This window comes from Microtus oregoni, unplaced genomic scaffold (genome assembly GCF_018167655.1).
Source record: "Microtus oregoni isolate MIOR12 unplaced genomic scaffold, Mior012 000112F_ref0000385, whole genome shotgun sequence".
Lineage (NCBI taxonomy): Eukaryota > Metazoa > Chordata > Mammalia > Rodentia > Cricetidae > Microtus > Microtus oregoni.
The window spans coordinates 2,678,811-2,704,690 of record NW_024544738.1 but is presented as its reverse complement, the minus strand read 5'-3'; the positions used below and the strand labels follow the sequence as shown (position 1 = coordinate 2,704,690).

Sequence of the window (25,880 nt, the reverse complement as noted above, 5' to 3'; positions counted from 1 at the left end):
GATTGGGAGGATCAACATAGTAAAAATGGCAATTCTACCAAAGGCCATTTATAGATTCAATGCAATCCCCATCAAGATCCCATCAAAGTTCTTCACAGATCTGGAGAGGACAATAATCAACTTTATATGGAAAAACAAAAAACCCAGGATAGCCAAAACAATCCTATACAATAAAGGATCTTCTGGAGGCATTACCATCCCTGACTTCAAACTCTATTACAGAGCTACAGTAATGAAAACAGTGTGGTACTGGCATAAAAACAGAGAAGTCGACCAATGGAATCGTATAGAAGACCCGGATTTTATCCCACAAACCTATGAACACCTGATTTTCGATAAAGGAGCTAAAAGTATACAATGGAAGAAAGAAAGCATCTTCAACAAATGGTGCTGGCACAACTGGATGTCATCTTGTAAAAGAATGAAAATAGACCCTTATCTATCACCGTGCACAAAACTCAAGTCCAAATGGATTAAAGACCTCAATATCAGCCCGAACACACTGAACCTGATAGAAGAGAAAGTGGGAAGTACCCTACAGGAGCTGGGCACAGGAGATCGCTTCCTATGTATAACCCCAGAAGCACAGACATTAAGGGCAACATTGAATAAATGGGACCTACTGAAACTGAGAAGCTTCTGTAAAGCAAAGGACATAGTCAGTAAGACACAAAGGCAACCTACTGATTGGGAGAAGATCTTCACCAACCCCACAACAGACAAAGGTCTGATCTCCAAAATATATAAGGAACTCAAGAAACTAGACTTTAAAATGCTAATTAACCCAATTAAAAAATGGGGCACTGAACTGAACAGAGAATTCTCAGCAGAGGAAGTTCAAATGGCCAAAAGACACTTAAAGTCATGCTCAACTTCCTTAGCAATCAGGGAAATGCAAATCAAAACAACTCTGAGATATCATCTTACACCTGTCAGAATGGCTAAAGTCAAAAACACCAAGGATAACCTTTGCTGGAGAGGCTGTGGAGGAACGGGTACCCTCATCCATTGCTGGTGGGAATGCAATCTTGTGCAACCACTGTGGAAGTCAGTGTTTCGGTTTCTCAGGAAATTCGGGATCAACTTACCCCTGGACTCAGCAATACCACTCTTGGGAATATACCCAAGAGATGCTCTATCATATGACAAAAGCATTTGTTCAACTATGTTCATAGCAGTATTATTTGTAATAGCCAGAACCTGGAAACAACCTAGATGCCCTTCAAAGGAAGAATGGATGAAGAAAGTATGGAATATATACACGCTAGAGTACTACGCTGCGTTAAAAAACAATGACTTCTCGAATTTTGCATGCAAATGGATGGAAATAGAAAACACTATCCTGAGTGAGGTGTCCCAGACCCAAAAAGATGAACATGGGATGTACTCGCTCATAATTGGTTTCTAGCCATAAATTAGGGCCACGGAGTCTACAAATAGGTGAACCTAAAGAAGCTAAGTAAGAAGGTGAACCCAAGGAAAAACATATAGTTATCCTCTTGGCTAAGGGAAGTAGACCAAATTGCCGGTGAGAAAATCAGGATCTTGGGGGTGGGGTGGGATGGGGGTAAGGGGAGATGGGGAGAGAAAAGGTAGAAGGGAAGGAGGGGGGACTTGGGGAATCAGGAGAATTGGGATAAAGGAAAGGTGGATAGGGGAGCACGGAACCACAATTCTTAGTTAAGGGAACCACTTTAGGGTGAGCAAGAGATTTGACCCTAGAGGGGCTCCCAAGTGCCCAACATGAGGTTCCCAGTTAGTTCCTTGGGCAGCTGAGGATCGGGAACCTGAAATGACCCTATCCTAGAGCAATACTGACGAATATCTTGCATATCACCATAGAACCTTCATCTGGTGATGGATGGAGACAGAGACAGAGACCCACACTGGAGCACTGGACTGAGCTCCCAAGGTCCCAATGAGGAGCAGAAGGAGGGAGAACATGAGCAAAGAAGTCGGGACCACGAGGCGTGCACCCACCCACTGAGACAGTGGAGCTGATCTACTGGGAGCTCACCAAGGCCAGCTGGACTATGACCAAAAAAGCATGGGATAAAACCGGACTCTCTGAACATGGCGAACAATGAGGGCTGATGAGACGCCAAGGACAATGGCACGGGGTTTTGATCCTACTTAATGTGCTGGCTTTGTGGAAGCCTATCCAGTTTGGAAGTTCACCTTCCTAGATATGGACGGAGGGGGGAGGACCTAGGACTTACCACAGGGCAGGGAACCCTGACTGCTCTGTGGACTGGAGAGGGAGGGGGAGAGGAGTGGGGGGAGGGGGAGAAGGGTGGGAGGAGGGGGAGGGAAATGGGAGGCTGGGAGGAGGTGGAAACTTGTTTTTTGTTTATGTTTTTTTTCTTCTTTTCTTAATAAATAAAAAAAAAAAAAGATAAGTAGCTTTAGTGTCTGTCATGTTCTCTCGCAAATCCATTGACAATACAATGATTCTTAATACGTAGTTTAATCAGTGTGTTAAGATAACTGAAAAGCGGTCCTGAAGTACTCACTGAGCAAATACTCTGGGCCCAACTGTTACCAGCAGCCTCCAACAAAGCAACCCCAGTCAATCTGCAACTCTTGTAATGTGCTTATAAAAACTAGACCTGAAACCTTTTCGAAACATCATACCATCATTTTCCCTGCAATTCCTCCTAATATACACTAGAATCCTTTGGGTGTTTAGATTTCCCCTAGAATGTGGGGCAAAGTCTGCTTAGGTATTTCTGATCACCTTTGCATTGAGCTGTGGGAATGAGGATGTGTCTCGCTTTTCCCATGGCATTCCCGAACAGAATCATGAGAAGGATTTTCTCGGTCAGAACTTTCTCTCTTTACCCTTGCTGTTTCTTTACTCCCTTCCCCTTCTGCTTCTGAATCGCTGGGCTCTAAATCAGGGCAATACCCATCAGTTTCCTGATATGGAGCTCTTCCTGCTGACCGCCTGAGAAGCTGTCTACCCCACAACTGCTCCTTAGAACTCACATTCTTAGTTGGTTTAGCACAGTACTGGAGGTCCTCAGTGGGCCTCACCCATGTATTGGTGGCCTCCTTAAAGGATCTGCTAAAGTGTTCTATGCCAGATTTTCTAATGTTGCCCTGACTGGGCAAGTGGGGGCTGAGCATTGACTCCTGGTCACAGAAAATCTCATCTAAATTATCTTTCTGGGTGATGTTTCCAGACCAGTTGCCCTCCAGACCATTGGAACCGGCAAGCCTGGAGTTAGGCTGATTCTTCCCATTACCAATAGAAGCCTGTCCGTGGAGGGCAGCCTGAAGGGCCAGAGGCTTTCCTAATGATTGCCCATGATAGAGCTCGGCAGATGGAGCTCTCTGAGCAGGACTGGAACTCTTGGCTTCACTTCGAGAATGACTGTGACTAGCCAGCAAACAGTTACTCTTGATTTCTAGTGGATGTCGTGGATACATTTTCACATTCATGTCCAGCGCCTCCTCAGGCATTTGTGGGCTCCTTTTATTGTGACCAGGGGAGCTGCTGCCAGGCGAGGAGGGTTGGTGTTCTGTTTCTGTGGAGCTGTCTCTGCAGTCTTCTGAGGTTGATTTAGGCATTTTCAACTTTAAGGTGATACGTGGTGGTGGGTAAAACAATGAGTTCTCTAGTGCATTTGTCAAAGAAAGTCCTGAAATCAAAAAGGAAGATTTGCTTAACAACTGATTTAATTATTAAGCATATGTGTATCACAAAGAGAGTTCATGAACCTATTGTTCCAAATGTCTAATAAGCAACTGTCTCTGATGAGCATGTATACCATGGTGAGCAGGTAAAGTGAGCTGCAGTAGAGGATGAACCCAGAGTCCCACAGTATCCATGGCTCTCAACCTTTACACCTAAAAAACAATAGCAACAACTAGTGTGCTCTGTCTTCTGTCTCCATTTCCATGTCTTTCATTTCTTGTCTGTTTATGATTGGGCATATGGGTAATGAGTAGGACTGAAGATGTGCCTCAAACACAAGACATTTCAGATTTTATTGCTCATTCTCTTCAGGCATTCCCAAACAAGCCAAATAGAAAGCCACATAGGTATTTTATTTAATCTGGCATTAGAAGCAGTGGGTGGTTCCTGAATACTTTATGTCCTTACTTTATAATATCCTGATTACAAATTCCCATTGTGGGGTATAGAATAATTTAAAAAATATTATTGGACCCATATATGGGCACATGTGCGATAGCATGCACGTGAAGGTAGATGACAACATTATGGAGTCAGTTCTCTCCATCTTTACATGGGTTCTAAGGATCAAATTCAGGCCACCAGGCTTTTGAAGCAAATGCTGCTGAATCATCTTGCTGGCCCTGGGAGAGGTATAGGATGCCTATGCTAGGATGCATTAATTACCCGGATATATTACTATAAAATTGGTCTTTGCCCATTATCTTCTTATAATATATAGCTTCATAAAAATGAGAAAGGATAGCTTGGAAGTATCCTAAAGGATAGCATGCATTCCCCAAGGGACCATTTCGAACAACTACAGCCTCCATCTCTGCTAGGGCTTGCCACATGTTGATGCTGGAAGCTACTATATTCTTGTTTTTATTTTCTTTTTTGTAAAAATTAATTTATTTATTATATAGACAGTGTTCTGTCTGTTTGTATGCTTGCTGGACATGAAGAGGGCACCAGATCTCATTACAGATGGTTGTGAGCCACCATGTGGTTGCTGGGAATTGAACTCAGGACCTCTGGAAGAGCAGTCAGTGCTCTTAACCTCTGAGCCATCTCTCCAGCCCAAGCTGCTATATTCTTATAATCAGAAGCCACTTGGCTGAGTCCAATCTTGTTATCACATAGAGGCTCCTCCCTGTTTTCCTTTACTTTTTATTGCTTTGACAGTCATGTTATGGGGTAACCTTGTGGCTGAGTATCCCTGCTACTTCCTGCTATACCAGTATCCTATAATGCAGCCACAAATACCCCAGGGGCTTTTGATGTCTACCTAACATCTTGTTTCTATGTTTTTTCTTATTTTATGGTTGGCTTTTAACAGGTGCTGATTTTATACATTTTGCCTAAGTTACCCTTAGTGATCAGGTTCTCCCACCTATTCTATATTAAAAGACACATAGGGAAGTGTCCTGTACATGACTGTCATGATTCTAGCCAAGCATCTACTGTATCATCATGTATCTTTATCATTAAGTGGGTAATGCAGGGATTTCTCTGTTTGACTGCTCTATCTTCTAGTTTAGTTCTTAGTTCCTAGTATAGTGGTATTCAACCTTCCTATTCTGTGACCCTTTAATACAGTTCCTCATGCTTAATGGTTCCCCAACCATCAAATTATTTCATTGCTACTTCATAAGTATAATTTTGCAACTGTTATGAATTGTAATGTAAATACCTATATTTTCTAATGGTCTTCCATGACCCCTGTGAAAAGGTTATTTGACCCCCAAGGGGTTGCAACCCACAGATTGAGAACCACTACCCTAGTAGGTTCTCAATAAATATTAGTGAATAAATGAAAAGATTAGAACTATATCTTTTAACTTCTAGCCAAAGACCTGTTTTAACAGATTACTTTTAAGATAAGGAACCCTGGAATTAAATGGTTTCTGGAAACTAGAATTTGGTGTTGGCTTCTTGATTTTAAATGAATTTGATAACTACAAAACACTTTCAGGGCTGTAATTAATAGATTATCTGGCTTAGATTTACAACTCTTCTAATCCTATCCTGGAATTTCTTTTCCTTCCTTTCATTTTTTTTCCTGGAAGGGAATTTCTACCCAGGAATTAATTTCTCATTGGAAGTTGACAGTGAAATAGGTCACATAATTATCAGAATTAGACTGAAGCATACAAAACAATTTTTAAGTGGCACAATAGATATAAAACCAAATTGTAAAAATGGATATAATCAGTCTCTATATTTGCTAGTACAATTTTAACACACAGGTTGTTACCTTCTGTAACTTCTTGGTTAATAAGCTGGACTTGCAAACCGAAGATCTGTTCTTGCACTTTGGTGTGTGAAAGTTTCAGCTTCTCTCGCCTGCTTATCATGTAGCATAGATTTCGAACCTGCAAGCCCAATCCCCAGTGAATAAAGATGTTTGTTATAATAAGCAAATTTACAGTTGAAATTGTTCAGTTACACTGAAGGTCACTGAGTTCCGGTGCCTGTGGGAGTGAGGAGTGAAGACAAGACCCAAGGGTCACAGACCATGACCCAAATCAAAGGAATTACTATAGCATGACAATCATCGGGACATGGTTCCCATGTCAATGGGCTTTAAGAGCAAGTGCTCCAAGATTCTCTCTGAAATCTATTCTCTAGTCTACAATTTAAGAGGATCAGTATTTATGTACACAGTCCAGCTGAGAAGATAATGGCATAATACGTTAGCCTCTCCTTTTTATCCCTGAGTATGAATGATAGCACTTGACATCTGTACCACCAAGCCTGGTTAATTTCCAGAATTAGACAATTATGAAATTTCCTAGGATAAACACAGTACCTAACTTTTCTCTCGATTCTTATAGCACTAAATTTACCTGGAAATCATAAATTAAAAGTTCATAGAGCAAGTACTTATGAAGCCTTTCCAATCCCAGTCAAAGTTTAAACAGAACCCAATGTATGGGACCACAATGAACTCACATGATAAGGAAAGACACAGAAGCTCACACTATATAATGGGGTGGTCATTTTAAAAATATCTTCTATCTCTATGTAGACAATAGTAAGAGCTGGTCATCTTACCCTCTCTAGGTCCTGCCGCAGGTGCATAAACATTCTCATGCGAGTATGGATGTTTTCTTCTTTTGGCTGTACCAAGCCATTTTCTTCATCCTCTTTGGGAGGAATTAATGGTTTGTTGAAGTTGCTTTTGCGCTTCAGTTTCCAGTAGTTATAGATAAAGTCAACAGTTAATGCAGATAGCCCCAGCTCTTTGGCAACATCTTCCACCTGGACCAAGGTGTAGAATTCTTCCTCTAGTTCACGAAGTTTCTGTGTCCGCAGGCTGGTTTTCTCACTTTTTGCCTGGCTCTGCTCAGCAACTCTATGGTGGTGGTACTCGGCCTCCCCAATTTTTGGCTTGTTTTGGCCATGCTTGAGGCAAAATGACTTGAATTTTACTTCATCACCGTCATCTAGGATAGTCTTCATTTCCAAGCCGTGCTCAAAGGCACAGGTGACATGAAAGGCAGTGAGACAGCTTTTCACAGAGCACTGAAGGAGAAAAAAATGTGTTAAGGCAGTAGATGGGAAGAGGATAGGGAACACCTATGTCTCTGCCCCCAACTGTGAGCTTATAGAAAGCAAAAAAGACAGGGGAAGGCTTGACCATGACAAATATTTTACAAATAAAAAAAGGAGAAACATATTTTACAAGTAAGAATTTTTTAAAAAATTATTATATGCTTCCCCCCCCTTTTTTTAAAAAAAGATTTATTTATTTATTATGCATACAGTGTTCTGCCTGCATGTATGCCTGCAGACCAGAAGAGAGCACCAGATCTCGCAAGGGAGGTTGTGAGCCACCATGTGGTTGCTGGGAATTGAACTCAGGACCTCTGGAAGACCAGCCAGTGCTCTTAACCTCTGAGCCATCTCTCCAGCCCAAGAATTTTTTTATGTTACCCAGGAAACTTGGTCATATAGAAAAGAGCAAAAATATGAAATTCCCATTTTAAGGTTTCAATTTAAGCTGCAAGTATTGAGTTGCTTTTTTTGAGAAGTCTCTTAATTTATGTAAAGTTTTATATGGTTTCTTCTCTGCGTCTTCCACATTGCCTATATATGCTTTTATTGTAATACTTTTCACACACTACCTACTAATAGCTGAAAAATTCCTGGACATAAAGCTTAAGACAGAACCTACATCAGCTACCTATGTACCAGGATGTCATGAATTCAGGCAATACCATAAACTACTGAGAAAGCAGTTGCTCAGAATAAATGAAAGAAAAGACATAGTTAATATTATTGCTAGGACAGCCATGGCTCTAAAAGGTCACAATAAATCCAGTATCTAAGTAACCTTACTTCCTGAAATTGTTCTAATACACCTGAACTATGCATTAGACCACAGTCATGAATGGCTACTTAAATTTATACTAACTTAAATGGGGCCAAGATGTTGAGCCATGTTAGAACCCTTCTGTTGCATGTGTGAGGCCCTGGGTTTCATCTCCAAAATTACAAAAAAGGCTAATTAAAATTACATACTATGAGGAACAATGGCTCAGCAGATAAGGGGTTTTGCCACCAAAACTGATGATGAATTAGATCCCTAGGACCTACATGGTAGGAGAGAGCTGACTCTTGCAAGTTATTCCCTAATCTCCACGTGTGCGCTCCCTCAATAAATACGTGTTATTTTAAAAAATGACATACATTGAAAAATTTAACTCCTCAGTTCCAAGAACCGCATTTCAGCCAAACTAGACAACACACACACACACACACACACACACACACACACACACACACTCCATCACTGTAGTAAGTTACTGGAGGATTTTGTCACAGACATTTTAAAATAAGTTTGTACTACTCTGTCATTCACATTACCATGGAACACACTGACTATTCACAGGGAGAAAGAGCAGGAAGAATCTAGCCCATAAATTCCTGTGCCTAAGCTAAATTACCATTTGTTATGATTAAAATGTTATAGCTTTTGAGTTGGGTGGTGGTGCATGCCTTTAATCCTAGCACTCACAGAGATCTCCGTGAGTTCAAGGCCAGTCTGGTCTACAAGAGCAAGTTCCAGGACAGGCTCCAAAGCTACAAAGAAACCCTTTATCAAAAAACTAAAAAAAGTTGTTACAGATTTCCTTTTAAGAGATCTTAAAATACATTGGTACACATATATGCTAACATGAGATTTTTTTTCTAAGAAAATAGAATGAGACCACATATACTGTCAAAACCTTTATGAATTAAATCAAATGTCCTTAATTTTCTGAATGAAAAGTTAAGAGCAAATATTATTTATTTATTTTATTTACTTATATACTTTTTCAAGACAGAATTTCTCTGTGTAGTCCTGGTTGTCTTGGAACTCACTTTGTAGACCAGGTTGGCCTCAAACTTACAGAGACCCACCTGCCTCTACCTCCTGAGTGCTGAGATTAAAGGTATGAGCCACCATGCCTGGCAAGAGTAAATATTTTTTAAAAGTAAAAATAAAAAAGAAAGAAAAAAGAATATGGCAGGACTTTTCATAGTTCAAGATACCCAATAAAAATGAAAACAAAATAACAGCAGCATTATTTTCTAATAGCTGGCTTTCCTCTTTACCACCAAAATGTACAAACTTTTAATTATAATATCACATGACTTTAAAAATATTCATGTGAATGTGTATGCATGTTTACTATGTATATGGAAGTCAGAAGAGGTGTCAGATCACCTGGAACTGGAGTTACAGAGTTGTGAGCAGGTCTATGTGGGTGTTGGGAATTGAACTTGGGTCCTTTGCAAGAATATCGAACTCTTTTAACTATTGAGCCATTTTTTCAGTTCCCAGAATGATCTTTTCTAAAAACTAGATGGGTTTTATAGCAGTTTGCTTAAGAGACATTCCTAATTATCACTTATGTATTTTTTTTTAATCTGGTGCAGTTTATATTTCTACATTCTATAACTTTGATCTGGGAGATGATCTGTTTTTAATACCCCACTGATAGTTGCTGAAGACTGTCTCATATTATTTGTTGTATAATTATTTCATTTTTCTTGAATACTCAATCCTCTTCTTCTAAGACAATACTGTCAACTAGTAAAGGAATTTTTCAAGACAGGTTTTCTCTGTGTATCCCTGGCTATCCTGGAACTCACTATGTAGACCAGGCTGGACTTGAACTCACAAAGATAGTCTGCCTCTGCCTCCCGAGTGCTAGGATCAAGGTGTGTAGCACCACTCCTGGCAGGAGGTTTATCTTTAAACAACTTCAAAGGATAAAAAAAAATCAGGAATGGGATATAACTCTAATATCATCTAATCCAGCCTTTACACTTACTGTTAATTAAACTTATCCTAAATTATGTGATTTAGACATGTCCATTTCCAATGAAGTGGTAATCTAGATACCTACTAGATTCTTTCACTGACAAAAGCACATTCTCACAAAACAGCCCTTCTTAGCTTTGGATAGTTCTTTTGGAAAATTTGGTTATATTACATAGAAATATGTATCCTTAAAATTTCCACATATTTGACAAACCTTATGAAAATGAGGATGATGTTAAGCTCAAGATGCATTTTTATCTGAGTATTTTTATTATCAATTGGCTTAAATCTATATACAGATACTTATAAACCAAATAGTAAAAGGCATATTTTAGCAACAACCAATAAAATGTTAAAAACGAATAAATGTCTTCCAGGATAAATTTATAGACTGTAGAGAGAGAAATTACACAAAAAAGACAAATACATGGATGATAATAAGGAATGTCTCTTAGCAAACTCTGCCGTAAAATCATCTAGTTTTATTTTTATTTTTTTTTCTGATAGCAATAGAAGACCAATTAGGAGAGGAGTTGAGACGCTTCAGGTGGCTCTATATAACTAGGATGTGTCTTAAAGATGATGTGGTTAATTAGGTAGGAGAGAAATTATTTAATACATGCAGAGAATGGTAGAACAAAGTGAAGGTTATGTCTGGATTTTGAGTTGGACAATTACTTCAAGTTGTTTTTCATTATATTAGATGTTTTCTATTGCCATAGCTTCAATGTAATCTCCAGTTATGGTTTTTTTTCTTTTATTATTTTTTTCTATTTATTTTTAATATTTTTTACAAATTTCCTCCTCCTCCCAGCCTCCCATTTCCCTCCCCCTCCTCCCACCCTTCTCCCCCTCCCCCCACTCCTCTCCCCCTCCCTCTCCAGCCCAAAGAGCAGTCAGATTTCCCTGCCCTGTGGTAAGTCCTAGGTCCTCCCCCCTCCGTGCATTTCTAGGAAGGTGAACATCCAAACTGGCTAGGCTCCCACAAAGCCAGCACATTAGGTAGGTTCAAAACCCCGTGCCATTAGAGTACTATGCTGCGTTAAAAAACAATGACTTCTCAAATTTTGCATGCAAATGGATGGAAATAGAAAACACTATCCTGAGTGAGGTGTCCCAGACCCAAAAAGATGAATATGGGATGTACTCACTCATAATTGGTTTCTAGCCATAAACAAGGGTCACGGAGTCTACACTTGGTGATCCCAAAGAAGCTAAGTAAGAAGAACCTTCATCTGGTGATGGATGGAGACAGAGACAGAGACCCACACTGGAGCACTGGACTGAGCTCCCAAGGTCCCGATGAGGAGCAGAAGGAGGGAGAACATGAGCAAAGAAGTCGGGACCACGAGGGGAGCACCCACCCACTGAGACAGTGGAGCTGATCTATTGGGAGCTCACCAAGGCCAGCTGAACTGTGACTGAAAAAGCATAGGATAAAACTGGACTCTCTGAGCATGGCGAACAATGAGGGCTGATGAGAACCCAAGGATCATCTAGTTTTAGAAAAGGTTATTCTGTGGTATTTATAATTGGAAGTCTGTGTACACTTTGGGGCTAAAAGAAGAAAGCACAGCCAACTTTTGGAGTCAAATATTTATTTATTGCTATTATAAAATAATGTTGCTATGAAAATTTATGCAGAAGTTTTTATTTATGTTTTCCTTTCTTTTGAATACCGTGTGGCAAAGGATTAACCTTGCCCAAAGAAGGGTTTGACCCTTTGCCTCTATTACCTGAGAAGTAGCAAGTAAGCCTTTGGAATGTTCTAATATGTAGTTTATGCTAACTGTGTGACTATGGTAGAGGCTTTGGGTTACATGATATCAACCTGACTTCCAGAAGGACCCAAGAACAAGGTGTCAGACAAATGGAATATTACCTCTGGCCTCCAAGGCTATGAGTGGAGAAATAAACACGGAATGCATGGTTTTGGGGGTGATATAGTGAGGAGCATAAGATATACACCTCCTTGGACAAGCTGTGGTATTTAGGCAGGGAATGGAGGGCATGGTGGTCACTGACCCTGACTACTCTAATGAGTCATAAACCCAGTTATCTTCAGGTTACCGTGGAGACTGAGAGCACAGAGTGGCCTTTGAGCTGATACTTTATAACTGGTACTTGGTCATTAGGTAGGCCTACTCTTGGGTTATCAATTTATTTCTGCAGCCTCCTTTGGGGTTATTAATTCCTGGGTAGGGTCTGGTAGGCAGAGTACTAGGTTTCCTTGATTCTTTCTGTCCAGTGCAGAACGTGGCATTTTTTTGCCTCCCCATTCTTTGATGCATTTGCAGAATACCCCTTAGCTTATGCATTAACTGGCCATGTAAGCCTTAAATCAAGTATGAGGATTTGGTGTGAATCTTGCCATATCCCCACTAGAGGGGGGAGAGGGAGGAAGAGAGGGAGGGAGGGAGGGAGGGAGGGAGGGAGGGAGTTAGAGACGGTAAGTGGCAACCTGCTTGGCTCCTATGGCCAGCACTGGCTTTTAGTAGCTAAACAGAGAAACTTCTAGAGCAATAACATAACGGATAACATATCCTGAGTAGGTCCAGCCCTATAGGAGCAGCAGCATGTAGCAGCAACTTGTACTGTGGGAAAAGAGAGGTATTAAGATAGATCCAGTTCTCTCCCTCTCCCAGACCTGGTACATTCTAGTATTTAAAGACTGGGAGCCAGGCGGTGGTGGCGTACGCCTTGAATCCCAGCACTCGGGAGGCAGAGGCAGGCGGATCTCTGTGAGTTCGAGACCAGCCTGGTCTACAAGAGCTAGTTCCAGGACAGGCTCCAAAGCCACAGAGAAACCCTGTCTCAAAAAACAAACAAACAAACAAAAAGACTGGGAAAGGATGTTGTGTCAATTATATATTTAAAAAATTCAGCCTATTTATCTTTTTACTATAGTTTTAGGTTTTTCAAAATTTTGTTATTTATAGTTTTATTCATATTTTATTTATATCTATTCACTTTTACCTGACTTTATTTACATCTTCTATATCTGTATTTTAAAACAGCTTACTCTTTTCCTCAGCTTCATTTTTTGTTTATTTTTTTCCTTTTTCCTACACCATCTTTATTTCATTTATTACCTTTATTCATTTTTTAGTTTAGGCTTAGCCTTGAACTTCCAGTCCTCCTGCCTCCCTGTCCCATGTGCTGGGCTTACAGGTGTGTACCACCTTTACTAATTATTTGAGACACGGTCTCACTATGTAAAACCTGGCTGGTTTAGCGCTTGCTATGGTAGACCAGGTTGGTCTGAAACTCATAGAGATCCACCTGCCTCTGCCTCTTTAGTGCTGGGATTAAAGGTGTGCACCACCACAACCTGGTTCCATCTTAACTTTTAACTCCATAGTTTATTCCACATTTTTGCCACTTTCTTTTCTTTACAAAGATTAAATTTTAATTTCAACTCTGCAGATATGCATGCCTTTATGTGGTTATATGCATAATAGTGCAGTGTCTTGATGATAATGGACTAAACCTCTGAACTATAAACCAGCCCCAATTAAATGTTTTCCTTTACAAGAAAAAAAAATAGTGCAGTGTCTTGGAGCTGGAGTTATAGGCAGCAGCTGTAAGCAACCCAATTCACGCTGGGAACCAAACTTGGGTCTTCTAGAAGAGCATTATATATTACTAACTACTGATATGTCTCTATAGCCTATTTTCTTTTCTACAGCTACTGGTGGTATAGTCGTTTGACTTTTATGTTTCATACTTGCTTTGTTTTGGTGTTATGATGATTAATCACTAATGTCAACTGCCAGGGTTTAGCATCATCATGAAAACACTCTGTGGTGTCTTTGACACTATTTCTAGAAATATTTAGCTGAGTAAGGAAGGTTGACAATGTTGGTGGAACCATCATCATTGGTTAGTGAATTACAAAGGAGAAATTGAGTCGAACATTCATCTCACTTTCTATTTTCTGACTACAGACACAGTATGACTTGCTGACTCATTCTTCTGACACTGTGCTTTCCCTGCCAGGGTGGACTATACCTTCAAAGTGTGAGCCCAAATAAACCTTTCCTTCCTTAAGTTGCTGTTGTCAGGTATTTTGTCACAGGAACACATAAAATTAATTAATAGATATGTTGCTGTTACAGCATTTTCTTCCTGCCTAGCTATTGGCCATTCAGTTTTTTATTATACCAATCACAGCAACACATTTTCACATAGCATACAAATAACTCACAACAGTTTACAGAAACGATGCCATAAATGGTCTACTCTTATACTCTAACATCTACGGTAACGACCAGCTCTTATCTCTCAGCCCTACAATCTGAGAAGAGATGTCACTGAAGTGTTACCTAACTTTTCCCATTTTTTTTGGTTTTAAAATTGGATGGCTTGACTATATAGCCAAAGTTGGCTTTGAAGTCTTCTACCTCCCAAGTGTTGGCTTTACAGGCATGTATCACATCATGACTAGCCCATGTTTACATTTATCTCCCCTTAAAATGTTTTGAGCTCCCAAAGGCAGAGATTATAACAGTCTTAGAACAAGAACAACTTCCATTAATGAATTGTGAAATATATGAAAAAAAAAACCAAAAAAACCAATGACATGCTTCCCTAGGTGGGTGGAGGAGTGCTCTTTTATGTGTGGAGACTAGAGGTTGATGTCCTTAGTTGCTCTCCACTTTATATTTGAAACAAAGTCTGCTTCTGAACGTGGAGCTCACCATTTCAGCTTACTGGCTAGCCAGTTAAGCGATTCCAGGATCTGCCTGCTTCTGCACATTACTCCCAGAGCTGGGATTACAGATGTATGATGCCAAACATTTAGTTTTAAATAGGTGCTGGGGATTCAAATTCAGGTTCTCATGCTTGTGCAGCAAGTACTTAACCACTGAGCTATCTCCTCCACCTTCCTTTTAATCTTAGTATTTCATTTTCCTTATTGTGTCACTTTTAATAGTCACTGGAAAAAAATGTACTTTCTTATTTACTAGTTCTCCACTTGAAGATTTTATCTTTTAGAAGTTAATTTCCATCACAATTGAACTCATATTGGCCTAACAGTAAACTCGTGCTAGTTTACCAATTTAAATTTTGTATACTTGTAAGTGACTTCAAACAGGCCCTTATCTCTCTACCATCAATCCAAACCACAAATGTTGGATGATTCTATTTAGTTTGGCTAGCCAAATACATGTTAGAGATTTTTATCAGATAATCAGATTTACTCTAGGGAATAATAATATGGGCATATACAATTACTAGCTGTCCCATTAACATGTATATTTATCTGTTAGGTACTATGCTATGTTCTCTGCCATCTTAAGTAATTACTATTATTGTCTCCAATTATAGTTGTGGAAACTGAAGCCCAGAGATGTTAGGTAACTTTTCTAAGCTTACATAACCAGCAAGAAGACCAGGTTTCAAATCCTGGGAGGCTGGCGCCAAAGAGTATATCCCTCCTCTTCTCTCCTCTCCCCTCTTTCCACTTTCCTCCATCTTTTTTTTCCCACCTTGTGTTTTCAGACAGGGTCTAACTATATGGCCTAGGCTGGCCCACAACTGGTGGTACTACTGCCCCAGCCTTCCAAATGTTAGGGCTTATAGGTGCATGCTATCATACCCAGCTTCAAAGCCATTTTTTTTTCTAGACACAGTCTCAGTTCATAGACTAGGTCAAGCCTCAGGATCTAGATAGAATAGGAACTCCAAAATAAGATATAGAATAGAGAAATTTGGGAAATCTGGCAATTAGAGCAAGTATGTCTAGAAAGCTGGGCAAAATCCAGACTAGTGTCTGCTAAAGGATTATCAGAAGCCTTCATGCTCAAAAAGGCTCTTATTTAAACACTGTCTATGGCCACATTGCAAAGTTGAGTGGCTGTGACAAGAAACTACATGGTCTACAAAGTCTAACATATTTACTATCTTGCTATTTACAGAAAAAATTTAACAGTCCTTCCTCTAACCATTAAAGACCCATATAATTTCTTTGATCTTCTTTCCCAAACATTCCATATTCATCTTGCTGGATTCTTTCTTTTTTATCAAATAGGCCAGGCACACTCCTATCTCATGGCTGTTTCCTCTGCCTGGAACACTTTCATCCTAAACATCTACATAGTTTTTTTGTCTTGCACTGAAGTCTTTGTTCAAATGTTACCTCCATAGTTAGTCCTACCCTAACCCTCAGCTTAAACTTGTAACTCACACTCCCTGCATCACACTTCCAAACTCCTTACTGACCTCCACAGTCTTTTCCACAGCAGGTATCACCTTCTAACATTTTATTTAACATCTATTGCTGTCTACTTTTACAAACTAAAATATAAACTCCACAGTTGTAGACCCAAAGTAAACCCTAGTATACAATTAGGCATATACAGTTGTTGAGCATATTAAATTTCCTTATACTAAAGTTTGTTATAAGGATGCAGTTCAGTGGTAAAGCATTTGCTCAGCATACTTGAGATCTTGAGATTAATCTCCAGCACCACACAAAAATAGAAGTGGGAGGACCTTGGACTTCCCACAGGGCAGAGAATCTGGACTGCTCTTCATTCTCGAGAGGAAGGGGGAATGGAGTGGGGGGGAGAGGGGGAGGGGGCAATGTGTGGGAGGAGGGGGAGGGAAATGGGGAGAAGGCAGAAATTTTATTTTTCAACAACTAAAAAAAATAAACAAAAAATAAAGAAAAAAATGCATAATAGCAGCATAGACACCAAGAGAAACAATAAATGGGACCTCCTGAAACTGAAAAACTTCTGTAAAGCAAAAGATGCAGTCAGCAAGACAAAATGGCAGCCTACAGAATGGGAAAAGATCTTCACCAACCTCACATCACACAGAAGACTGATCTCCAAAATATGCACATAAGTCAAGAAATTGGTCATCAAAATAACAAATAATCCTATAAAAAAATGGGACACAGACCTAAACAGATAACTTTCAACAAAGGAATCTAAAATGACTGAAAGACACTTAAGAAATGTTCAACATCCTTAGCCATCAGAGAAATGCAAATCAAAACAACTCTGAGATTCCATCTTACACCTGTAAGAATGGCCAAGATCAAAAACACTTATGACAACTTATGCTGGAGAGGTTGTGGGGAAAGGGAAACACTCCTGCATTGCTGGTGGGAATGCAAGCTGGTACAGTCCCTTTGGATGTCAGTGTGACGATTTCTCAGAAAATTAGGAAACAACCTTCCTCAAGACCCAGCAATATCACTTTTGGGTATATATCCAAAGGATGCTCAATCATGCCACAAGAACATGTGCTCAACTATGTTCATAGCAGCATTGTTTGTCATAGCCAGAACCTGAAAATAAACTAAATGCCCCTCGACTGAAGAATGGATAAGCAAAATGTGGTACATTTAAAGCAATGGAGTACTGCACAGTAGAAAAAAATAATGACATCTTAAAAATCTGCAGGCAAATGGATGGAGCTAGAAACATCATATTGAGTGAGGCAACTTAGACCCAGAAAAACAATTATCATATGTACTCACTCATAAATGGTTTTTAAACATAAAGTAAAGCAAACCAGCCTGCAAATCACAATCCCAGAGAAACTAGACAACAAAGAGGACCCTAAGAGAGACATACATGGATTTAATCTATACGGGAAGTAGAAAAAGACAAGATCTCCTGAGTAAATTGGGAGCATTGGGACCTTGGGAAAGGGTTGAAGGGGAGGGGAGAGGAAGCAAGGGGAGCAGAGAAAAATGTATAGTTCAATAAAAATCAATAAAATGTGTAATCTTGCCGGGCGATGGTGGCGCACGCCTTTAATCCCAGCACTCGGGAGGCAGAGGCAGGCGGATCTCTGTTAGTTCGAGAGCAGCCTGGTCTACAGAGCTAGTTCCGGGACAGGCTCCAAAGCCAGAGAAACCCTGTCTCGAAAAACCAAAAAAAAAAAAAAAGTGTAATCTTTTCTAAAAAAATGCATAATAGCCTCAATTTAGTCAGAGTTCTCTAAAATCAAGAATCTGAACTTTAAGAAATAAAATTAAAAACCGTTGGTCTACAGACAAAAAAACCTCTAGAATGTTCCATCTACTCATCTGTTTATCTATTAGCCACCCATTAATCTAGTATTTACTGTATGTCTAACCATGTCAAGGTGTGGGGAAAGCGTAGAACAAAACTAGGTAAGATAAAACTCATAGATGAACAATATAATAGAACACAGAATGTGTAGCCTAATGCTGCAATGCAAACTCAGATCTGCAAAGGATAAGGCCAATGTTTTTTTTTCCTCACTATGTTATTAATTACTGATTGCATAAAAATAATCTTTAACAGCAAAATAGTGGGAAATGTGGGTGCCATAATGAGGAGAATAAGTAATTTTTTGAATACAAAGTCAATCTCCACTGTAAAATTATTAAATAATGCACATGGAAAATATTGTTTTGATGGAATATATGTATTATAAATTAATTCGATACAAGGAAACATATGCATTTATTTAATGAACCCTAAATGAATACTAATGGTGGAATGGTATCATCTTAGCCTTTAAGAGGCTCATATATGGAGAGCAAACAGGAAAGAACTTAAACAAACAGACAATGTGATAGGTTAGTGGCTCAGGGTTTCTACTGCTATGATAAAACACCAATACCAGGCCTGGCACAGTGGTCCATGAACTTAATCCCAGCACTTGGGAGGCAGAAATGTGTGGATCTCTGTGAGTTTGAGGCCAGATTGGTCTACAAAGCGAGTTCCAGGACAGTAAGGGCTGTTACACAGAGAGCGCCTGTCTCAAAAAACTCAAAACCAGGGAAAACAAAGTAACAAACATCCTCACAAAAAAACAAAAATCCACCATAATCAAAAGTATCTTAGGGAGAAAAGGGTTTATTTCATCTTACAATTTGCATAATCCAAGGAAGTCAGGACAGAAACGCAAGGTGGGAAATGATGCAGAGGCCGTGGAAGAGTCTACTGCCTTGCTCCTATGGCTTGTTCAAACTGCTTTCTTATAGTACCCAGGACTAGACTGGGAGTGGCACCCCCCCCCACACACACACATGGTGGGCTGGAACCTCTCATATCAGTCATCAATCAAGAAAATGCATCACGGGCTTGTCTATTTATGGGCATTTTCTCAATTGAGTCATTTCCAAAATAACCCTAGCTTGTGTTGAATTGACATAATATTAGACAGCAAAGTCCATAAATATTAGGGGGACACTTTTCCTTTATAAATACTAAAATGTTATAGCTAAGATAAATAAAATCAGCCAAAAGAAATTTTTAAAAAACATGACAAGTGCTCATATTTGTTAGATAACAAGTCTGCAACCTGATATGCTAATCAGCAGTGAACACCTAGTGTCATTGTCTTAAGTTATGACATTACAGAGACTCCTTTCTCTGAAGGTGTACAGGAAAATCTAATTTCAACCGTCTGCAGCTTACATACAGTAAGACTATGGAATGGAAGGTCAGTCCTTCCTTCCCACTTACAAGCAGTACCACCTTAGTATGTTTGGAACAGAAAGTGAAGTGATACTGTACCTCAGATATTTTAGAAAACATTACTTGTACTGCCATGTGCAACATAGAAGCCTATGAGAATGATTTTCAAAACTAGTCACCAGACTATCTATTCAAATATACCTTTCCATACTCAAATGTTTATAGAGCCATCTATTCAATCATTCTGGATCTTAAATTGACAATTAATGAATTTACTGAACATGGACTTATAGCTTAGAGTTATAGGCTTATAGCTTTAGAGTTATAGCTTATTCCTACTAAGAATGAAATCACTCAGCTTCAGAGTTCAGTTAATTCATGAGCTCTGACACTAAAAGGTTAAATACCACTATGAGTATTATTTTGAGAAAGGATCTCACTATGTTTTTTCAGGTTGGCCTTGGACTCCTGAACTGAACTGATTCGTCTGTCCCAATTTCCCGAGTAGCTGGGCCTAAGGTGTATATCACTATGCCCACAACCAATATGAATGTTGAAAGGAATAGGCTTAGTGGTAAAACCATTTATTGTTTTTTCAGAGGATCCAAGTTCCCAGCTATGCTGGATGGTTCACAACAACCTGTAAATCCAGTTCCAGGAGATCCAACATCCTCTTCTAGCCTCTGGGGGTACCCACACACATACACATAAATAAAAATAAATCTTTAAAAAAAACCATGAGCCGGGCAGTGGTGGTGCATGCCTTTAACCCCAGCACTCGGGAGGCAGAGGCAGGCAGATCTCTGTGAGTTTGAGGCCAGCCTGGCCTACAAGAGCTAGTTCCAGGACAGGCTCCAAAGCTGCAGAGAAACCCTGTCTCGAAAAACCAATCCCCCCCCCAAAAAAAAAAAAAACAAAAACCAAGCTGAATAGCCTGGAAGCAACATCTGAAAAGATTTCCACACATGCTCTGTGGAATGACACCGTCCTGCACATGAGAGGGGAGACTCTTGGTTTTAGCTCATTCCACTACTTCTCAGGGCACTTACCTGAATACAAGCCCCTGTCTTCAACTTGCACAGGCTGCAAACTAAGGCCCACCGGCTAGGTGGAATATGGGAGATTTTTGTGATGGGTTCCATTCTCTCAGGACAAGCGATGCTGACCTACAAATAAAGTATCATAAGGCAGAAGCACCAAGGCATCTCAGAAGTACTTTTCACAAACTATAAATGATGTTATATGAAGCTGAGAACATTAAAACAATGAGGTAAGCCGTATCTTCCAAGGTTAGTATGAAACTAAGAATAAACAAAACAGATCTCTTTTCATTGCTCAGTCCTTCAGTTACTTCTAGCAATGTAAACAATTCATATATGTGATGTGAGTGCACGAGGGTAGACTAGGTAGTCATGGTTACCTTAAAGAATCAAGATATATCCATCTTTACTTAGGAACCAAAGAAAGCTACTAAGGAAAGGAAAGAAAGTTTAGAAATTCTAGTATCTGTTTTATGTTAGAGATGGTACCACATGCCTTGCTATTTCATTTAATCAACTAAATATAAAGACAGGCGGTGACAGATCTTTATATTTGGTTCACAAAGCAGGATAATATTGTTGGAAAGTAGCAGCAAATTTATGTAATGAAGAGACTGCAGCATGTAATTAGAAAGAATGAGGATGATATCACTTCTAAACCCCAATCTTTAAAACTATGTAACTATTATTAGCTTACCCTACTCTCTCAGCCAAAGTAGCTTCAAAGTGAAATTAAGTCTTTGGGGATGCTGAAAGGAAAGGTATACTTTAAAAAAGATGAAAAAATTCTTTTCCATCTGGAAACAAAGGGTCAATCTAATTACTGCTAAAAATGTGTTCTTGTTTCTCTTTTATAACTTTATACATGCCTTTTAAAAGAAACTGTTTTCTAAATATTTATTCTATTTGTATGCATATTTTGCCTGCATGCATATATATGTGCACCACACGTATGCCTGGTGCCATGGATCCCCTGCAACTGGAGTTACAGATAGTTGTGAGCTGCCATATGCGAGCTGGGACTTGAACCTGGGTCTTCTACAGCCACAGCTAGTGCTCCTAATCACTGAGCCATTTTTCCAGACCCAAGAAATAAATATTTAAAATTATTATTTTTTGTTTTATTTTCTGTGTATGAGTGTTTAGCCTATATGCATGTCTGTACACCATATGCATGGACTGTCTACAAAGGTCTGAAAAAAAAGTATTGAATTCTCTGGGAATGGAGTTACAAATGGTTTTAAGCCACTATATGGGTGCTGGGATTTTGGTCTGGAAAAGTAGCCAATGCTCTTAATCCCTGGACCATCTCTCCAGCACCAGAAAGAAACAGGTTTTAAACAGTGAATAACTATCAAACTAAGATGATTCATCTAGTACAAGTTATATCCAGATCAGGAAAGAGAGATCTTTAATAATTCAAAATCTAGAAATCAAGAATTAGAAGCCCTAAGAGAAGTTTTTTGAAAGTTTTTTTTTTCTTTCAAAACAGGGTTTCTCTGTGTAACAATTCTGGTTGTCCTGGCACTCACTCTGTAGACCAGGCTGGCCTTGAACTCACAGAGATCCACCTGCCTCTGCCTCCCAAGTACTGGGATTAAAGGTGTAAGCCACCACTGCCTGGCTAAAAGTTTTAGTATTTTTATTTTTGAGATAGCATCTATGTAACTCAGGGTGGTCCTTAACTCATGACCTTCTTATTTCAGCCTTCTGAGTGTTAGGATTATAGATGATTTGTTTTACTTTTATGTGTGTGGTACTAGGGATCAAGTCCAGGCCATTGCACATGCTAAGCAAGTGCTCTACCTCTGAGCTATATTCCCTAGCTCTTGTTTTTTTCTCTGAGACAAGGTCTCACTATAGCTTAGGCTACTCTTGAGTTTACTATGCAGCCCAGGCTTTGAACTTTTGACTATCCTGCCTTTCCAACCAAAGATGTAGGTTTACAGGCATATGTACCAGGGCTGGCTTCAACCTTTTTAAATTTAATTTTTTGGTAATGGAGAGCTGCTTTGTTCATATTAGGCAAATACTCTACCACTAGCTACACCCTAGCCCAAATCTGTGGGTTTTGTTTGTAGGTTTACAGGGTCTAAGTATGTAGGTTGGCTTTTAGCTCACTAGACAGTTCCAAGCTGGTTTCTAGATCTTAATCTCCCAAGTATAGGGATTACAGGAATGTACTACTATGCTTAGTTTAGAAGCCATGTTTTAATTAAGTTAATGAACAATAGCAGGATGAATAAACAGTATATCCATAAAATGGCAAACTACTAAGCAATGTAAATTGGTGAACTACTGATACATATTACAACATGGAGTGCTAGCCAGACATAAAATAATACTTACTGTATGAATTCCTTTTACATGAAGCTCAAAAATATATAAAACTTATCTATAGCTGATCAAAATCAAAATGGTTATTATTCCCAGGAAATAAGGAAAGGAGGGGATATAAGGGAGCCTTCCAGGATGCTATTAGTATAGTTCTGTGGTATTTCATGTTTTAGACTAATTTGTGGCTACAGGTGTTTTTTTTTTTTTTGAGACAGGGTTTCTCTGTAGCTTTGGTTCCTGTCCTGGAACTCACTCTGTAGACCAGGCTGGCCTCAAACTCACAGAGATCCACCTGCCTCTGCCTCCTGAGTGCTGGGATTAAAGGCGTGCACCACCACCGCCTGGCTGTGGCTACAGGTATTTTAAAGTAAGGTAAAGTTTACTTTTAAAATGTTTCTCACACTTTGTCTTTTTTTTTAAAAAAGTAGTGTGTTTATTTTAAATATAGTAAATAGTTTTAAAATATTTGTTTATAAAAATATTACTATATGTGTATATGTGTAGAGGTACTTCTGGAGACCAGAGGTCATCAATTCCCTGGGAAGCAGAATTAAAGGCAGTCAGTTGTGAGCTGCCTGACATGGTATTGGAACTGAACTCAGATCCTCTATAAGAGCACTGTGAGCTCCTAAGAGCTATGCCATCTCCATCTCCCACACTCTGGTCTTTTATGCCTCTTCTCTCAAACAAATTTATCAAACACCACTGAAAGTACCATTCACAAATACATAAGTTTGGGCTAAAATGCACACTTGTGTCCAAGAAGACCTGAGGTGGCACAGAAATCTCAGAAATATAGGTGAGCAGGAAGCATTTCCATGACAAGTATCTGTCTGTCTAAACATCATGGGAAGTAGGACACCCTGGAGTAAATGGTCCCAGATTCAGATGGTTTCTTACTTCTGGTATCCACAGGGCACAACTGACATGGGCCCATTTAGTCCCTGTCCTGGTGGTCTTCATAGCTCCACCTTTCTTAGGACACAAAACACACTGTGGATAAATGCCCAGGACACAGGAACGACACAGCCAGCTGCCTTCTGGAATCTTAAGGATGCCATAGCAAGCCTGTAGGCATGAGGAAGAGAGGGAAGAATGGTCAGTGTATCTGTATTAGCACTAACAACAATTTTGACATAGTTAAGAAAATATTCTCTGTTTTGGGGATAAAGACAAATCTAGCTGAAGAAGTTCTTATCTAGGATTTAGCAATTTTTAAACACTAAAAACGAATGTAGCAGCATTTGAACTAAGATTAGCATGCCTATCTAGATAGAAAAAGACAAGGTGGAGATTCATCCCAAAGTTAGCGAATTATTAACAGAGAGTTGGGTTACAGACATTTTTATTTTTAAAAAAATGGATTCTTTTTCCTGTTTTCCAAATTGTCTCCAATGTTTATATATTGTAACAGGTCATCAAATCAGTACTGGAGTAACTTCAACATGTCATGTACTATTGTGATCAAGAAAAAAGGTGATAGAAAATAGTGAACTATATGAATACAAATCAGCTAATGTTTATAAAGAGTCTAATACGACCTGGTACATGAAAAACATTCAGCAAATTGTAGAAATTATTTGTTTAGGTTGAACCAGGAGACTTGTGAATTGAATCACAATAATCCATAATGAGCTCTGAGAGCTTTTTTAATTCTTTATGTAATGATATTAGAAAATAATAAACTCAGGGAGGTGGAAGATACTTGAAATTATTCTAGATCCCCCATCTTCAATTCTGTCCAGTTCCCCTCTTAATTGCTCTAATGTATTTCTGAAAAAAAAATGCTTCCAAAATATTTTGCCCACTTTGACTACTTGCCATGAACATATTCTCTTCTGACTGAAAAGACCTCTGTGGTTTGACATACATTTTGACATTCAGCATGAGTGCCACTTGTTGGAAGTTGTTTTTTAATTTTTATCTCTTCCATGCCATTTCCACATGCATTTATAATCTATAAAATCAGCTGGTGGAGAGGTGGTGGTGGCACATGCCTTTACTCCCAGCTCTCAGGAGGCAGAGACAGGCAGATTTCTGTGAATCTGTGGCCAGCCTGGTCTACAGAGTGAGTTCCAGGACAGCCTTCAAAGCTACAGAGAAACCCTGTCTTGAAAAACAAAAACCAAAAAACCGAAACAAAAATCACCTGGCACTCTGGTAAACTGGTAGTTTCTTTTTAATCATTATACTGTGGTTTTCTTGGGGGAAGGGGCAGAAAGTATAAAGTTCTTCATCACTGTGTCACCATAATGCAGCATGGTCCTGGCTCATAGATGGTGCTTAGTGCATTTACAGTATTTGTTACATAAACTAATAATACGAATAAAATATACAATATGTTCAGAAGATTAAAAATTTAGTTAGGTAGAAGTCAAGAATTGAATTGAACTACATCTTGGAAGATATGTACACTTTGATAACCTAAGGTAGGAGACAAGACTGTGTATGGGTATCCTTGTGTGTGTGTGATTGAGTAAGTGTGTGTGCTTGTATGTGTGTAGGAAGACAAGACTGTGTATGGGTATCCTCTTGTGTGTGTGTGTCATAGGTTAAGCTGAATGTCTTCCTCAATTGCCCTCCATATTGTTTCTTGAACCAGGGTCTCTTAAGAATTTGATTCAGCTAGATTGGCTGGGCAGCAAGTACCAGGGATCCTAACGCTGCCTCTCCATGTGTGCCCCTGTAACTTAGTTCTTTATGTGTGTTTTGGAAACTCAGGTTCTCATGCTTTGGCATCAAGTACTTCACCAACTGAACCAACCACCTGTAGCTCTCTCTCAGAAGATATTTTTAAATTCAGACATGGCTGTAAAATGAAGACAGGATAGTGTTAGCAATATTCATCACTGTACCTCAAGTGACTTTGTTTTACCACAGAACAGAGCATAGGATATGGGTAAGAGTTGAAACAAGTGCTGATATCATTAAAGCTAACATTATTAATATGACAGTGTGACAGAACAAGTGTCAACTAACTTGTGTAAAGTCATTTAACCTTTCCTTACATTGTTTGTAATACTAAGATGAGAAAAATCTCCAATGTAGATGATGCAAGAAGCATAGGGACTTCCTGAGTGAATCAAATGAGAAAA

The 25,880-nt window shown here is 39.3% G+C and overlaps 1 protein-coding gene across 1 annotated transcript in view; it reads right to left on the bottom strand.

Moving 5' to 3' along the window:
* Positions 1-2,404: 2,404 nt before the first annotated feature.
* LOC121443744 (protein Jade-3-like) overlaps positions 2,405-25,880 on the bottom strand; it is a 54,251-nt gene continuing 30,775 nt past the window's right edge. Inside the window, exons 6-10 of the mRNA XM_041645542.1 lie at positions 23,686-23,853; positions 20,458-20,574; positions 6,737-7,207; positions 5,937-6,054; positions 2,405-3,644 (exon numbers count right to left, since the gene is read on the bottom strand). Coding sequence (XP_041501476.1) covers positions 2,734-3,644; positions 5,937-6,054; positions 6,737-7,207; positions 20,458-20,574; positions 23,686-23,853 — 1,785 coding nt within the window. The 3' untranslated portion in view covers positions 2,405-2,733. The remainder of the gene's footprint in view (positions 3,645-5,936; positions 6,055-6,736; positions 7,208-20,457; positions 20,575-23,685; positions 23,854-25,880) is intronic.